The 17,319-nt window shown below is 43.9% G+C and overlaps 2 protein-coding genes across 4 annotated transcripts in view; one reads left to right on the forward strand and one right to left on the reverse strand.

Annotated features, from left to right (window-relative positions):
• Positions 1 to 2,333: 2,333 nt before the first annotated feature.
• DNAJC25 (DnaJ heat shock protein family (Hsp40) member C25) lies at positions 2,334 to 9,865 on the reverse strand. Of its 2 annotated transcripts, XM_030257188.4 has the most exons (4): positions 9,463 to 9,865; positions 8,322 to 8,474; positions 5,918 to 6,388; positions 2,346 to 3,044 (listed from the first exon to the last, which is right to left on the reverse strand). In XM_030257188.4, exons 1-4 carry the CDS (start codon positions 9,775 to 9,777, stop codon positions 2,922 to 2,924), a joined length of 1,062 nt encoding a protein of 353 aa, XP_030113048.1. In that variant the 5' UTR covers positions 9,778 to 9,865; the 3' UTR covers positions 2,346 to 2,921.
• Positions 9,866 to 12,601: 2,736 nt separating this feature from the next.
• Positions 12,602 to 17,319, forward strand: part of ECPAS (Ecm29 proteasome adaptor and scaffold) — a 60,227-nt gene continuing 55,509 nt past the window's right edge. The window contains exon 1 of one of the 2 annotated variants that reach the window (XM_030257668.4): positions 12,602 to 12,731. In XM_030257668.4, the coding sequence (XP_030113528.4) occupies positions 12,710 to 12,731 (22 nt within the window). In that variant the 5' untranslated portion in view covers positions 12,602 to 12,709. Of the gene's footprint in view, positions 12,732 to 12,914; positions 13,064 to 17,319 lie in introns of those variants that run through there. The other variant, XM_030257667.4, reaches the window with a different exon arrangement.

The following is a 17,319-nucleotide window of genomic DNA, read 5'->3' on the forward strand; positions in this document are numbered from 1 at the left end:
ATTCCCTGTAGTGCATACTAAAAGCATGTTGGGGAAAATGGTCTGGGTTATTCCTGCCCCAGGCAAAGGCAAACCTATCTGTGGGACTGCTTTTGTTCAAGGACCCAGGTGCACTTGGTGGGTAATGCTGGAAGATGGGCAAGTCCTGTGTGGGTCTCAAGGTGATTTGATTTTAGGTGAAAATAGCCAATGAGTTAAATTATATGATGTAGTGACAACTATGCAACACCGTATTACCGCTTCTGTGCGTAGAAGCAGTAATAATAGCTGCATGTGTATCACCTCACAGAGTACCTCAGTCATCAATTGAGGTATCAATAGGGCATTAGTCATAAACCAAACTGTTCTGGGGATCTGAGCCTGATTTCCCTCTGATCATCACACTCTCAAAAATGAACTTTGATAAAACCACCATGTACAGCAGTACTGGGATCAGAACTGGCTCAAATGTGCAGCATGCAACAAACCAACACCTCATACCATCTTTTCTGCCTGAAAGACTCCTAGCAAGGATGAAGGCCAAAGTAATGGATTAAATTAATTCAAACATTTTTTTTAAATTGTGTGGATGTTTTAATAGAGTGTTCCATTGACTAAGAGAATGATGTGGAATAATGTTTTGTATTTATCAAAACAGGGAAGGTGATGGGATACTGGAGAGTGTGAAATTTGACATAATGCAGATGATATGGAATAAGCAGTGGGTATCATCCTGATTACAGCTTCTCAGTAGCTGTTAAGGCTGCTGTGTTTTAGATTCATAATGAGAATGGTGTTGATAACACAGTGATATTTTGATTTTTGCTAAGTTGTGTTTATCCAAAGTCAAGGACTTTTCCCCTCCTTGTCTCATGTTCTGCCACTGAGAAGATACAAACAAACAAAAAAAAAAAAAAAAAAAAAAAGCAGGGAGCATAGCTGGGACAAATAACCTAAACTGACCAAATGGATAATCCACACCAGAATTTAAACTGGTATTTAAACTGGGGGGGTTACCCAGGACAGCGGACCTGGGTACAGGAAGGGGAGTCTGGCATCTGTCAGTAGCTGGTGAGCAATTGCATCATACATCACTTGTTTGTTTCACTATTTCCCATTATTATTGTATTTTACTGTATTTTCAATTATTAAACTGTTCTTATCTCAACATACAAGTTTTACTTTGACTCTTGTCCCCATTCTACCAGGGTGGGGGGAAAAGAGAGAGGAGTTGAACAAGCAGCTACGAGGTGTTTCATCTCCAGCTGCGCATAAAACTACAACACGTTTTTGAAAATGTTATAACAGAAAACTGAAACATTTCAAAAATGTGCAAAATGTCAGGAGTAGCAAGTTCAAAACAGTACTCCCAGAACCAATCTCCACAGAAGGTAGCTTGTAGAGGAATTTCTCATGGAGCAAGGGCATGATATCCTTGATGGTATTTCTTTGCAGGAACTGGACAACCCTGGCCTGCAGATTACAGAGTAACTTTAAAAGTATTTAGGACATCCTTGAAAAGACAATAAGCTTTGTACAAATACCATAGTCAATGCTGGATGCTGAAAACTGTCACGTACTATAACCCAATCAGACACTTGTAGTGTAACAGCCAATCGATAAGTGACTTGTATATGTAATTACATTACGTTAGCCAATGAGTGTTAATTAGCTATTGTATTATATAAGACAATAAGGTATAAAGCATGAATAAATTAGACAATAAAGGAGGATGGCATCTAGCCATGTTGGTTTGAGTGTCATTACTCAGGCTGGCTCTCTGTGGACCCTCTTCAGTAGCCAACAAGGCAGTGTTTTCAGCAGTTTCCTTCTGAAGAACTCACTTTTACAAGTGTGATGACAGGAGAGAGACTATGCTCCCAGCTTTCCTTCCCCAGTAAAATTACTGAAGAGGAATAAGGTAGCAGAATCCCTTTTACCAGCAAATCACAGAAACTCTCCGAGCTTGTTTGTTACAGAGCAAACCACAGACTGCTGTTATGTATTATTTATTCTAAGTACTCAGAGGTCTGATCAGAAGAGATAAATGTAATGAATACTTTAAGATTTAGAATTTAAAACTAATTAAGTCTGCATATATAAACTTTTATTTACTTTTTTTATTTATTTGCCTTTATTTACATAAGGCATCAAAACTGCCCTTTTTAACAAAAGGGTCATTTTCCCCTTTAACCAATACTTTGGTGAAAGAATTGTCACATTTAATAAGCTAATATTCACTGGTATACTTGTTTGGAAAAAGCAGGTATAATCCAATGTACAAGATGAAAAACCACAAAAATCCAAGCATACTGTATCATTAATTACTCTGTAGAACAAAGAATTAAGGCTTGTTTGCATCACAATGATGATCAATCATGCATCATTTATTCCCACAAAGAATAAAATCCATTTCCAAGTGAAGTACGAATAGCAGTAGTCTTGTATAATCCCCATATTGTTTACATGAAAAACAACCAATTTGGCATCTTAGAAATTAGATTGAAAAGTAGGGGGAAAGAGAAGAAAACAGAAAATGGCTCTCACTTCAGAATCTTATGTGGGCATTTTCAGTTTCCACTTGCAGAAACCCTTCAGCTTAAGGAGGAAAACTGGGACTTGTCAAGGTATGAACTAAAAACATTTTCAGAAAGACTAGAGTTATGGTTTCATTGATGATGAAGCATCTAGCAAAAATACATTGTTTGGAATAATGAATTCCACACTGATATCCCCAAGTAAATGGCATATATACATTAGGCTGAGCCTGTTTTAATGGGTCTGATTTATAAAAATGGTAAACCTGTATTATGCTTCTGCCTGATGTAATAGTTCCTGAGTTTTAGATCACTGCTAAGCCACAGCAGACAAAACTCTGAATGGCGTAATGAAAAGTTTTGCAAATCACTTTCAGCAACAGCACACATTTTGTTGAGCAACTTTCAGTCATCAATGAAAGTCAGTCTTCCTGGTCCTTCATTTTTCATCCACCGCCGGTATCTCTTCCATCGGGGATCAATGGCCATCTTCTTCTTTAACTCCTCCTCTTGTTCTTGTTTATACACCTGGTAAGACAGAAAGTTTTAATAAGGATGAAGAAACAGCTTAACTGAGACTCAAGTAGGGTCTAAGTGCTTATTCTTCAATCATTTGCCAGCTTATTGTTCTTACAAAAGACTGAGTTGCAGTGCAGAAGCAGACCCTGACCAACACAAAGTGTTGGAGGACCTGCAGCTCAAGAGCCTACTAATTACTGCCCAAGATGCTTTGTGCTTTTGCTGAGAGCAGAACAACCTTCCCGTAAGCTCCAAAACCTTTTTTTTTTGCTAGAGAAGTAGATGCTCAACGAGTTCAACAAAATACACACTAAGCAACTGCTCATGTTCTGAAAAGCAAACCTTGCAAGTCCCTTTCAGTACACATATTGTCCAATGGAGCTGTTCAGCTCCTCATTTTAGCTGTTCTCCCTTTTCAAAGTCATCATCTAACAGAATAGCAGTATGGAACTTTTTGTTCCCAAGTAAGGTTCTCAACAAAGTTGAGGATATCTCAAATATCTCAGCATCCAGTGTTTACAGTACTAAAAGATGAACAATTATATTCCGTCAAGAAATACTCTGTCACTGCAATGGAATCTACAGTTAACAGCAAGGTCAGTAATCTGAAAAAAAAAAAAAAAAAAAACAAGCCAAGAAAATGCAAAAGTATCTGCATTTTTATTCTGGAAGGTAGTTTATGTAGATGCAGCCAGCATAAATCTCAAAACCATCCATGATTTTATCATCTCAGTGTCACGTGACTTAGTCTGACACAAAGGTAAATTAAATTTAGAGTTCCCCTTTGTACAAACAAGATTTTAAAAATATATTACAGATGGCTATATGAATACACAAACTCAATGCTCAGTGATCATAAAGGTTTTAAAAACCATTAGGAAACTGTAAAAATATTGTGGAGCTCTATGTCCCTGTGTATTGAATTCCTGGTCATTCCCATCCTAAAACACTGGAAAAGTGAACAATATGTAGATAGACATTTCCAGTGATGAAGGAACAGACAAGCTTTTGGGGAGAAACACTACAGCATTATTTTTCACCCTAGAAAATACATTCTGTAGAAAATACATTATTATTTCTCCATTTCTTGTAATACTGGAACAAGCAGGAGTCCAGGTGGTTTCAAAAAATCCTCCTCTACCACCTTCTTCAAGTATTGATGAACTCATGACCAGATGGCACAGCAGAGACTGAAAACTTCACTGCATACAAGTGACCAGGTAAAACTCATTGAAGCAATTAAGTACAAAGACCCCATTTCCTTTTCAAAAAGTCACAAAGCTGCAAAATATGATGGATAAATATTACTATATGTGTGCAGATGTCATGTATTTGTTAGAGAAAATGAACTGCTGGCCACCACAGGAGACAAGTGTGAGCTAAAAAGACTTCACTTTTGGCAAATACAGCTTTCATATTCAGTGACCAAAACATCCTTAATTAAGAACTGCATGGATGAGAAACTAGGACAATTTTCCCCTACTACAGGATATCCATGCAATCTTTTTCCATATTAACATCTGCTTTAACTAGCAGCATTACTCAGTCTTTGGACTTCAGATTGTTTCTTCAAAAGAGGTAAGGGTGGATTACCCTACAAACTTGAAGAAGAAAATGGTAAAATAGGTATTAATGTAAGGAAAGGATTAGCTGCTAGGTATGTGTATGTGTTCAGTTAGGATGGGTTTGCTAGAAAACATTCTCTTATTTTTGGTGTCCTGCCATCATCCCATCTCTTTCCCCAACTCCAGCACCAACTCCATGTCCCCTTAAGCAGACTAAGTTCACATTCTCATGTTTTTTATCTAGAGACCTCCCATGCAAATGGCCCACAGATGCACCTGTTGGAATAACAGAAGGGTTCTGTCAACATGCCATGCCTCAGCATCCCAAATAATTCTGGATTGAAAAACCCATGCTGTGGCTAATGGTCTTTCTCTGCTCTCACAGAATTTTTAAAAATTACATAGTGACTATTTAATACTGACTATTAATTTATTGACTATCCATGGCAAGAGCAGAAGTTGTGCCTAACGGTGGTTTTTATGCCATCCCTACTTGAAACAGTATACAGCACTGCAAGAACAGTCTGTGACCCACCACAGGCCAAAGAACTATCAAAGGACAGATAGGAAAACCAAATGAAAACAATAATAAACAAACAATCAAAACAGTCTGGGCCAGGCTAGAAGACTGATGAAATAGGAGTTTCAGAAAATCTGGGTAATACTTATTACAAATTATTACTGTTTGGAGAAGAGACAATAGTCTTCAAGCTACCATAAGAGCACACTGTTATTACAGCTCTGGGACTGCTGGATAACCAACATTAGTCTTTCCACCAGGGCTACTGATAAATAACATGGAGAAGAGAGATCTTCAGCTTCCCTGAAGCTGCTGGACAGACTTTAAAGACTAATTAGCAAAAAAAGGTAAAAGTATGTAAAAGTAGCTGGAACAAGTGGATGAACATAAAATAAGGAAAACAGTGGTATTATTGCATGTAACAAGAAGCAACAGCATGTGCCCAAAGAAAAAGTTCAAGGAAAGGACACCTGAAATATTGAAACACTTAGTCAATATAACCATCACAGACCCCTTCAGACAAGCCTCTAGAACAATAAAAGGACTTCCATCAGGACCTGGATGCATGCAAATTAGCTCTAGGAAAAGTGATGTTTATGTATTAGCTAGGAAGTATATTGTAATGAATATGTACAATCACAATGGAATAAATACCCCACTGTAAAGTTTCACGACATACATTTGATTAGAGAATATATGCTTGGGGTGTGTTCAGTGAATGAAGAATGCCTGCTTTCTAATACTTCAAGTTGTGCTAGAAAGTTTATTCCCTGGCTGATTTCAGTATCACTACTCACCTCATAGTTTTCCCGTATCCACAGTTGCCGTTCAAGAAAGGTCTGTTTTTGATGATCTTCCAGGCTGTCAAACTGAGACTGAGACATTTTCATGTACCTTCGTATGATGTACAACTTCTCTTCCACACCATACTCTTGCCCTTTAATAGTGAAACAATAAATCCACCAACAGTACCAAACTATGTATTTGCACCAGTAAAAAGGAGCAAGAAGGATCTGAAATAGAAGGATATCATATATTTTGGGCTTCTGATAACCACCCTTTATATCTATTTTATTTTTAATAATGTCTTTGATAATTTCTTCCTCCTCTTCACGAATTTCTTCTTTAGACCTCCTGTTCTTGCCTTTTTCTTTAGTCTTGTTGAGTAAACCTTGTTGCCTGGCAATCTCAGTAGCTTGTATACGGTATTTTGGCACAGATGCTAAGTAGTTGATAGCTTCATTGTAACTACTCCACCAGCTGAAGAACTGTAATTTAAGAACAGTAAAAGTAAAACTCATATTTTAATACAGACACGTTCCTATCTGGAGGTTTGCCAGGAAAAGACAAAAGTGATGCTATCACACACTTTTAACCACGGTTATATTAGAGTAAGGGCAAAAAGTGAAGCTAACAGTACAGCTGTGGTATCACAGAAGCTATTCCTCCACACTCAGTGAAGCACCTGGAAAATGGATGTATACAAGCGTATCTCACAGCAATTTACGATGACAAGGAAGACCAAGCAGACACCGTTATGAACAGTTTTGTTCTTGAGTAGATGGCAATCTCCTGCAAGTTAATACCAGGCTGTGCCAGCCATTCTCAGAAGCCTCTCTTGTTATATTTATAAATATAGGAGCTAGTATATGAATATTTAAGTGTAAAATCGTTACCTATTTAAAACAGTTCACTGAACACTGCCTAAGTATGTGACAATCTCATTAGTCTGGCAGTGTCCACTTAACAAGACTCAACATACCTCTCTGATTGCCAGTTGCGCTCTGGATTTCAAGGGAGTGGGGGAAAAAAAGCCTCCAACAAACCAGTAAATTATTGCCTGGAGGAACACAGAATCACAGAACATCCTGAACTGGAAGAGACTCACAAGGACTGTCAAGTCCAGCTCCTAGCCCTGTACAGCACAGCCCTGAGAATGCTTCCTTTTGAAGACAGAAGAAGCACAAGGACTAGCTGAGAGATGATTACAAGACCCATCTAGGGTCTTGTAAATGACCTGAGATGAGGCATGGAAAACATGGAAGAAACCAGATAGGCAAAGAGGGAAAAAGTTAGCAGCTCACTTTCATTCTTGGGACATCCAAGCGTGTCTCACTGACACAACATTTTTAACCATGACGCATCTCACACCATCTACCAAGACCAAGCGCAGACATAAACCCACTATACAACCTTAGCAAAGGCCAAGATGCAGAAACGACAGAAAGCAAGATGGGCAAACCAGTTTACACATGCTTACACTGAATTTAAAAGCACTTTGCAGCTGGGACTCCAGGAAAGTGAGTGCCTGCACTTGCAGATAAAATAAGAAATAAGACGTGAAGTGAAACTTTGCCACTACTAAATCTGAAGATAAATTAGGTATTCGGCTGAATATGCCATTAGAATTTATTATTCCAAGTTCTCAAATTCTGATCAACATAATTTTTATTCTAACTTCTAATATCCCACTAAACATTGAGCTGCCTACACCACAGCATAAGCTGTATCTTCATCTCTTAAACTTCTTGGGTATTTTTAATGGTGTTTTGAACCAGTGATTTAAAAGATCCTAAAGAGAAGTTACGAACTTTTGTCCTCTTGTCAGTAACAGCACAAGCCTTTTCATGTAAAACACAGGGTTTTCTTGGCCTTGGATCTACCACTTTCACAGTAAACTCTGCTGAACTGAATTTGCTTCTCTCCTGACTTCATCAATGTGGTGTTTAAAATACACCGCAATGACAGATTCACACAAGTTTAGTAAACTCCTGATAATCAGTCCTATCATCTGAACTGAGTCTTGAATTCAGTTTGCTAGACTGGCTTTTTTTTTTTTTTTTTAATTTACTTATGGATACTGACAAGCTGACACATGTTGTTTGGGGCACTAGTCCTGCCTGAGCTACTTTTGAGCCTGCCAAGAAGAACTAAGTAAATTCTTCAGAAAAGATGCACCTTGTCTCACCAAAATTAAAAGAAATCTCTACCTTTGTTCAAGGTACCGAGGGCAGTCAAAAATCCGCTAAGTACCTCCTGACTTCAGGATTTTTATGGGCAGCACACAGACCTGAACCACAGCATAGAGGAACAGGGCTCCTCACTGACACTTTTATTAAATGGTACATTATGAGAGCTGCCACTTCTTCTCTTCTTATTCAGAAACTCACAGAGCAGCATGATGTAAATGTGAAATTTTACCTGAAACACGGAGATGGCACACACTGTAACTAGGATCACTATTGTGACGTCTACTTTAGGTGCCAGTCTCCTGCGATAGTAGTGGTAGTAATGCCTGTAATACTCTTCAGGATGATCCAGCATGTAGTCATAATCTTTACGTGTTTCTTCATCCTGCAGGATGACATGAAAAACTCACTCAGGTTTAAATTCCTGCTTTCACTTACTCTATTGTACATGTGTTTTACATCTCATTAAGGACCATGTCTCTGTAAAACTGGTGATAGCCCAAGGGAGTATGAAACATAGAGGAAATTCATTTACTCATATTCTCTATTAATTTATTCTTGCACTTATCTGCCCATGCACATATGACATGTTTAGTTGTACAATGAATAAGCAGGTGCTGTGCAAAGGCATTTAAAACTAGAAAACAGACAAGCAACTGAAATCCATGGAGTAAGTTGTTTAACTTCAGAATGTGAAGTCCAGCTGCACTGGAGTTAATAAGTATTGCTCAGGAAAAGATTTTCAGATGAAGAACCTATTAGGAAATTGTCATACAAAACTTAAAGGAATTAGTTTACAGGGCTATGGAATCTATCCAATGGATGGCCAATTCAAAATCTCATTGTTCTCATGTCTTCTGAGTTTTTCATCATTTTCCTCCATGCAATAGCAGGAGGGGAAATATAATTTTGTGATGCTCAACTGAATTCCTTTCAAACTCTGTCCCTGCTTCTGCCTAGCAAAAAAAAAAAAGTTCCTTTTTCTAATCCCCTGTAGCCTTAAAACACTTACACGTCTCCTTCTTCCATTCCTGGGTTCCATCTTTGCATCTTTGCCAAGTCACACATGCTTTGCCCTGAGAAGCCTTCCTTTACAGATCCCATATGCTACTCCAGACACTGCTACTTTTAAAGGCATACCTCCAAGATAAAGCCTAGTCGGTTCGTTATAAATAAATAAATAAATAAAATAAGTAAATAAATAAATTTGAAAATAACGCGTTCTAGACACAGAAGGATTTCCAAGAGCACTCCATGCTCCTTCCCGCACTCTCGGGCTGGCTACGGAAGGAAGCATTTCGGGGTGTTTCTCCTCCCCTCCCTGACTGCTTACCCGAGCGGCTCCGGCCGCGGCGGCGGTCCCGCTCTCTCACCTTGAGGGTCTCGTAGGCGGCGGCGATGAGCAGGAACTTCTCGTGCGCCGCCTGCGCCCCGCCGCCCTCACCGCCCGCGGGCTCCCCGCGGTAGCGGTCGGGGTGGTACTGCCGGGCCAGCTGCCGGTAGGCGCGGGCGATCTCCGCCTTGCTGGCCTGCCGGCTGACTCCCAGCACCTCGTAGCAGACTCGGCGGCCGCAGTAGAGGCGGTCGGTGAGGCCCCGCGCCGGCCGCGGCAGCAGCGCCGCACACAGGCACAGGCAGAGCGCCCAGCGGCCGCCCGGACACCACCGCGCCGCCGCCGCCGCCGCCATTGCTCCGCCGGGGACGGGCCGTGCTCCGCGCCGTGCGCGCGGCCGGCGGCGGGGCCGGCGCGGGAGGGAGGCGAAGGCGTGGCGGGGGCGGTGCGGCGGGGCTGCGCGGGGGCGGCACGGAGGCAGCGCCGGGCGCTAGGACGGCTCTTCCGTGCCCGGCTCCTCACGGGCCCCTGCTCGCCGCCGGCCCCTGCTCCCAGCCGACGGTGCGCCCGTGCGTGGCGCCCGCGCCAGCGGAATCCTGGGATGCATTGGGAAGAGCGCTGCCAGCAGGTCTTTGAGGTGATCCTGCCCCCTGCGCTCAGCCCTGGGGAGGCCGCATCTGATCTGCTGCGGTCTACTCTGAGCTCCGCAGCTCAAGAAAAACACAGAGATACTGGAAGGGGTCCAGAGGAGGCCACAAAGGTAATTTGGGGTCTGGAGCATTTTTCTCATGAGGAGAGACTGCAGGAGCTGGGCCTGTTCAGTCTGGAGAAGAGACGGCTGAGAGGGGATTTCATTAATGCATATAAATATCTCAAAGGCAGATGCCAAGGGTGGTGCCAGACCTTTCAGTGATTCTCTGCGGTAGCAGGAGGAGTGAAGGCCATAAGCACAAGAAGTCTCCTCGACACGAGGAACAATTTTACACTGAGAGTGGCAGAGCACTGGGACAGGCTGCTTAGGGAAATCACAGAATCTCCCTTCTGGAGGTATTCAAAACCCACCTGGACACATTCCTGTGCCATATGCTTTAGGTGACCCTTGTCTTGGCAGGGGGATTGGAGTAGGTGATCTCCAGAGGTCCCTTCCAACCCCAATGATTCTGTGATTCTTCAGGGAAGAAACCTCTGAAGTACTTCCTGAGCCTGTACCTGGTTTAGGCTTGCTCCTGGCAGAGCTCAGGGTCTGACCACCTGTCTTGTAGGGTCCAACACAATTTAACTGGCTCCACTTTGGGAACTGCCCAGTACACTGCCTCCATGGCACAGAATCGTAGAATCGTAGAGAAAATTCCTCCTGTGGGTGCCCAAAGACATAATTGATAGGTGACCTCATCTATGTCTAGAAGTATCCTAAGGGAGGGTGACGAGGTTCCACCTGAACACAAGGAAGAATTTCTTTACTGTGCAGGTGACTGCACATTGGAACAGATTGCCCAAAGAGGTTGTGGAGTCTCCCTCACCTGAGAGATTCAAGAACTGTCTGGATGCAATCCTGTGCCATGTTGTCTAGGGTGGCCATGCTTGAGCAGGGAAGTTGGACCAGATATGCTTCCAGCCTGACCCATTCTGTGATTCTGAGTGATTCTGTATGCACAGCTCCCTGAAATAGTGGCCTTGACAGCAGGTCTGCCACCTGTGATGTTGCATACCCAGAGACTTCTCCTGGAAGGGAGGATTACATCTCTGCTCTGGTGTAACCAGCAGGAACATCATCACCTCCATGTTTGACATTTCTTAGGAAAGCAGATATGGGATTGATGCTGCAAATACTCACCACAAAAATGCTCAGCTCATCAGAGTATGTGCTGTTCTTAAAGCTATTAAAGCTAGAAATGAGAGTGCTTCCCATGTGGCTGGTCTCCTCCTCCACCGATCTCCTTTCTGCAATAATAAATGCTTATAATTTACATCAGTTGTGGATGGGTTCCAAATCTGCTTCCTCAAAAAAAAAAAAAAAAAAAAAAAAGGTCCACCTCTTTACACCTCATTAGAGCCCAGTCTCTCATGACTGGAGGCTGAGTCAACTCCTCAGACCATGACCTTAAAAAATTGTGGTGGGTTGACCTGGGGTGGGTGGCTAGTGCCTACCAAGCTGCTCTATCCATTCCCTTTCTCAGCAGGATGGGAGAGACAGAACAAGATGGAAAACGACTTGTTGGTTGAGATCAGGCAGTTTACTAAAGCAAAAGCAAAAATTTATGCACACACAAGCAAAGAGGAAGGGAATAATTTTATTCTTTACTTCCCAGCCACAAGCCATGTCTGACCATTTCCTGGGGAGTGGGACTTCAGGATTGTAGAGGTTGCTTTGGAATGCAAAAACTGTAAAAATGGAATGCCCCCTGTTCCTCCTTCCTCCCTTAGCTTTTGTATCTGAGCTGACATCATATACCATGGGATAAGGCTTTGGTCAGTTTGGGTCAGCTGGACTGGTTGTGTCCCCTCCCAGGATCTTGCCCACCCCCAGCCCCCTTGATGGAGGAAGGACTGTTGGAGACAATGCTGATACTGTGCCAGTGCTGCTCAGCAACAGTCAAAGCTGAGCAGCAGCTGGTGTGTTATCAGCACCTTTCCAATTATCAACGCAAAGTGCAGCAAGATGGTGGCTACTGTGAGGGAAACGAACTCCAGCTCAGCCAGAAACATTGCACAGATGTAGCAAAAATGGTACATGGAAGCTTTTGTCATCTTTTTTTTCCTGACTCGAGAAACAAGATAGTCCTCTTGACATCTCTCACTTGAACTCACGTCTGCCTTGGGACTCCCGTGGAGCTTTAGGGAGCCGTCACCAGGTGCCCCGTGCCGGCTGCAGGAAGCGGTGAGGGAGGTGCGGAGCGGGCGCCACGCGGTCCGCTCCCAGAGGTGCCCCACGACGCCTCGGCTGCGGCATGTTGCCACGATGCTCCTTACAGTGATTACGTATGGCATGGCAGAGTTGGGAGAAAGACGCAGTGTGGCGGTCTCTCTGAGTAACCCCAGAACGGCAGGGGACGAGTTCTACCCCTTCGGGAAATGGCTCTGGAATAGAGTCTCGGCAGCGGCGGCCGTGGCGAGGGGCGTGGCCATGCCGCTCGTTGGTGGGCGGTGCCTTCCCGGCTGTGGGCGGGGCTCTCGGCCCTTCCCCTGCTAAGGCACCCGCGGCCGCGCGGGGGCGCCCTGTGCCGCTCCCGTGCCGTTCCATTGCATCCCTGCACCGCCGTGCCGAGCGCCAAGCTGGCGCGGCCGCCATGGAGGTCAGCGCGGACTCCGGTCAGTGCTGCCCCCGTAAACCTCCTCGTCGGGGCCCGCCGGGCGGGGCGGCGGCGGCGGGGCCGGGCCGTGTACGCGATGGGGGCGGGCGGTGGGGACGGCAGGTCTCTCTAAATATAAACTGGCCGTGACAGAAGGACGGAGCTTGCCACTGTCGAGGGGAGCCGCCGGCAGGAGGAGGTGGAGGAGGAGGTGGAGAGGGAGGAGGAGGAGAGACGCGGCCGCCGGCCCGGTGCCGGTGCCGGAGAGGGGTGGGAGGCGCGGTGCGTCTCTCGCCGCCTCCCACCCCTCCCCAGCCGGCAACATGGCCGCGGCCGCCCAGGACGAGCTCAGTAAGTGCTCGCAGTGCAGGGACTCGCAGCGGGGGCTGTCTGGCGGGCGGGCGAGCCAGGGTTTCCCCACAGCGGGTCTCCTCCGCGGTGGGGCCCGGTCCCCTGCCCGGCCGGGCGGTGACGGCAGCGGGGCTGGACCGGCCGTAGGAGGCCATTTCGGGAAGCGGAAACCGGGGGCAGCGGCACCTCCCGCATCCCTAGCCCCTCACGCCGGCTGCGTGACCTTGCGGGGAGGCAGCGGCGGCTCCTGGCCGGGATGGAGCCTGGGGTCGCCGGGACCACGGGCGCCGGCGGAGCGGCCTCCGCCCACCGCTCCTGAACGGGCACAAGCGGCACCGCCTCTGCCCGTCGGTACTTCGGCCCTGCGTTGTGCGAGTGCCGTGTTTGAGCCGCGGCAACGGTGCGGACGCAGCACAGTTGGCACGTCCCGGGGCGGACTCTCCCCGCGCCCTGAGGCGCTGCGCCGGGCCGCGGGTACGGAGCGCATCGAGGCCGCCCCTGCGGCGCTCGGCACATGACCGGAGGTGCTGCTGCCGCCGAGCATTCCAGATAGCGGGGCACGGCCCTGCCTTCTTGTCCTCTCCAAAAGCCTTTCTCAGAGACTCTGGGGAAGCACCCGATCAGTTGCTCTTTGGATAAGCTTATGGAGTTTCAAAAGAAGCGGTTTCTCTTCCCTTGTTTTTTCTGGCCTGGCATAAAGATGGTTCTTACCTGTGAAGAGTTAATAGCAAGATAGCATATGACTCAGCCAAATGAGAGGGCCTCTGGTTACCCTGAAATAGTATTTGGCAGTCGTCAGAGAGAAAGGGCAGAAGAAATACTTTGAATATATTTGAGTACTATTAGCTTTCAGTAGTAGAGAATTTCGGTGTGCTGTTTCTTCATTTGTTGTTTATGTTTCCTTTGTTGGTTTTTTGGGGTTTTTAAAATTTTTTTTATTGTGAGCTTCTGTGTAGACAACATCCTAATTCTGCTCTTTGTTAGATGTTACTAGAAGTAGGCTGAGTGATATGATAATGGTGGGGATGTCCCGTATGTAGCCAAGGTCCCATGGTGGAGTAAAGAAAAATCTTGATCCTGTACTAATCCTAGAACTGGAGGACCCAAATGCCAAGATACTTTTTCCATTGACACCTGGGATAAATTGATGTAAGGACAGTTCAAGCTCTCACTGCTGCTGTCGTCCAAGAGATTCTGTTGTTAGATTCACAATGCTGTTGTGATTGTCCTTGGTGAAACCAGTCGATATCTTCTTTGTGACTCTGTGGCTTTTATCTGTATGTAATCTAACTTTCCAGGCTCCAGATCTGATCCTGCAAAAAATTAGTCCTCAGCCATATGCCTGTTGCTACACAGGACTTTCTCTTAAGCTGGACTAGAAAGACACATATCCCTAGACTAAGAGTCACATTTATAATTACATTATTTTGTTCAGGTTATTTGACCATGACGTTCTTCAAAAATGGGACAGTTTTATTGGTTTGCTTAGAAATGTTTTCTTTGGGTGGGAGGAGGAATCTCTTTTTGGAAATTTCTTTTTGTTTAGTTTGGGTTTTTTGTGGTACCTCTCTGTCACTGAATAGAAAGTACAGTAATCTTAAATAAAACATTAATTAAAGCTAATGGAAAAAAGAGTAACTTCATGTAGAGAAAGAGAGGGAAACTAAGCCTCTGTGTGGGCTTGCTGTCTTGATACATTCAAATAGTTAAATTTCAGCATATTTGGAAAGAAAGCCTTTCTTTTATAGGATGATGATTGATGCTCCTACCTCTCTCAGCCCCTAAATTATTAGGCTAGCCCAGAGATATGAGGCCTTGAGGGGAGGAACATCAGGAGATGGGCAAAGATTCAAAAGAGGCTCTCACCCCGATGTGGTTGTCCAGCTTCTTTATTCCATGAGGTGAAGGGGGGAAACAGGGTGAACAGGAAGGGTCATGGGCTTATCTAGGCTCTGGAGAGGGATTGGCTCTCCGCCAACTCTGTCAGGGCAGGAAGGAGGGGTCACTCTTACCTGATCAGAGTCACAGGGGTCCCTGGAAATAGGGAAGAGCATAGCCTGAGTGCACTGTAACAGATGACTAGTCCTGGAATAACAAAAATAATTACCATTAGTTTTAGGTTCGAAAACCACGTTTCCTTGCTTTATATTCATGTAGCATTGTAAATGGCTGTAGGAAGCTTTCATCTATAGCCCCTGTCAAACATGGAAACTCTGTCTAAATGCTGTGTAAATGATGCTCCTCGTTTTAGAGGACAGGGTGTTTGAAGGCAGCATAAGATATGGCAGTTTAAAAATTAATGCAAAATTAGTAACTTGGCCCTAAAGCCACAAGAGTTTAGATGCAAGAGAAGCAAGTTACTCTTGAGTAATAGCAGTCATCCATTTAAATGGAGAACCTGTGCCTGGAATATTGCAAATTGCAACATGGGTTCTGATGTATTATTCAAGCTTTTACGTAAGCTTTTTTATAAAGAGAAAGAATAGAATGGGAAAAAAACCCATAATATAGCCTTCCTCCAACAGGCTTTCCTAGCCTTTTCCAGTCAAATTTTGTATGACAACCTGGTGAGTGGCCTGTTTGTACAAGTGCTCCCTTAAGTCTTTTGGTTATAGGCATAAAAGGGGTTACTGGTAGAGACAAGAATAGCACCAGCAAATCCTGACTCACTGTTTGCTGCTATAATCATACTAGTTATATTTTCTCCCAGAGTCTAATAACATCTGAACAAGAATTTTACTCCTATTTTGGTAGTTGCACAGCAGATGAGAACTTTATTCTTCTGCGTGTGGAATAATGCAGAAGCAATTGCTCAATAGCTTAGTTCTAGAGAGACAAAAGGGTGTGATAGACTTTTTGCTTTAGTACAAACCTGCCCCTAAAACTACCCCGCCATCCAAGAGGTCAAATTGAAATGCTTTTTGTACTCTTTATTTGATGTAGGGCCATTTGGAGAAAATGTGGGGAGATGCTTGTGCACGTAATGCTTCTACAGTGTTCAGGTAATAGAGCAGGGTCTCAGAGGTTTTCTTCTGATTTGCTGAAACTGTTGTAGAAATTATTTATTTTGTAACAGTTCCACCAATCTGTCAAACTGATAGTTCTCAGGAAACTGAAAATAAATTCTGACTTCATGCATAGATCTGCTCTGTTTTGCAGAGGACTTAGACACTGCTTTTAGTTCCTCAGATGTTTTGTGGTTAACAGTCAAACAAAGTACAGCTAGTTTGACATGTCCTAGCCCCAGCAGTTTCTTGAGTCAGTTTTCATAAAAGGAAGGGTGTGTGTTTTACTTGATACTCTGCTACACAAATGTGCATTGCTGAGGAGTCTGTGTGGAATAACTGGTGTGCTGTACATAATATCTATAAATTCCAGAGAATGCCAGAGGAAACTGATTTGAAATGGAACTGTGCTTGGCTGAACTGAGAGATTTCTGTGATAAAAATACAGATATACAACAGTGGCATAGCTACCTCAGTAAAGCTAGGGGTTTTTTGTTTTGGTTTGGTTTTTTTTGGGTGCTTTTTTTGTTTGTTTGTTTTTTGTAATTAAAATAAGGAGGGTAAACTCTTTGAATTCCTGGCTGTATTGAGGTAGCTGTTCACTGTTTATCCATATTTTTATCCTTTTTTTTCTCCTTGTCTTTCTCTCATTTCTCTTTGATGTGCTCCATGTCAGTATTTACCAAATGGAAGGAAAGGGCATGTTTTTCCTATGTGCAGGCTGTGGGGTTTTACTGCTACCATGGGTGACCACAAGGTCAGTTGTGAAGTAACAAAACTTTAAATAACACTGACCCTTTTGTGGATGGTATTGCAGGATTTGGAAGTTAGTGTCTCATTATCAGTGTAGTTTCTTTGTAGAATTTGTATCCATTATCTGTGTTTTGAAAGTGATTCCTTTCTTTTCTATCTTCTGAAGGTTGTTAAATGCTGAAACCAGTATTCCTCCTTGTAGTCTTAAATGGAGATTGGAAAGAACCAGAAGTGAAACATGCATTTTCTCAAAGATAGGTAGCTACATTGCCATGGTAATTTGGGAATTGCAGATTCCAAATACACGATGTCAATTTACACAAATTGGATGCTGGTGTTAGAAATAGTGATACAAAGATAGATCTTGGTTTTCGTCCCCTTTGTTTCTTTTACATACAATGAAAGGAAATGTCTTCCGCATATGCAATGCCTTTTGTTTGGTTCTCCATATTTATCTTTGTCTTTTTGTAAACACCATTTGTTTCCTCAAGAAAGTGC

This window comes from Taeniopygia guttata, chromosome Z, assembly GCF_048771995.1.
Source record: "Taeniopygia guttata chromosome Z, bTaeGut7.mat, whole genome shotgun sequence".
Taxonomy (NCBI): domain Eukaryota; kingdom Metazoa; phylum Chordata; class Aves; order Passeriformes; family Estrildidae; genus Taeniopygia; species Taeniopygia guttata.

Excerpts from the sequence above, each read along its gene's own strand:
- DNAJC25 (XM_030257188.4), bottom strand. The coding sequence starts at position 9,777 with ATGGCGGCGGCGGCGGCGGCGCGGTGGTGTCCGGGCGGCCGCTGGGCG. Across the intron at positions 6,389-8,321 it reads GTGCCATCTCCGTGTTTCAG|TTCTTCAGCTGGTGGAGTAG; the intron begins GTAAAATTTCAC and ends CTTAAATTACAG. Across the intron at positions 3,045-5,917 it reads GGATACGGGAAAACTATGAG|GTGTATAAACAAGAACAAGA; the intron begins GTGAGTAGTGAT and ends CTGTCTTACCAG.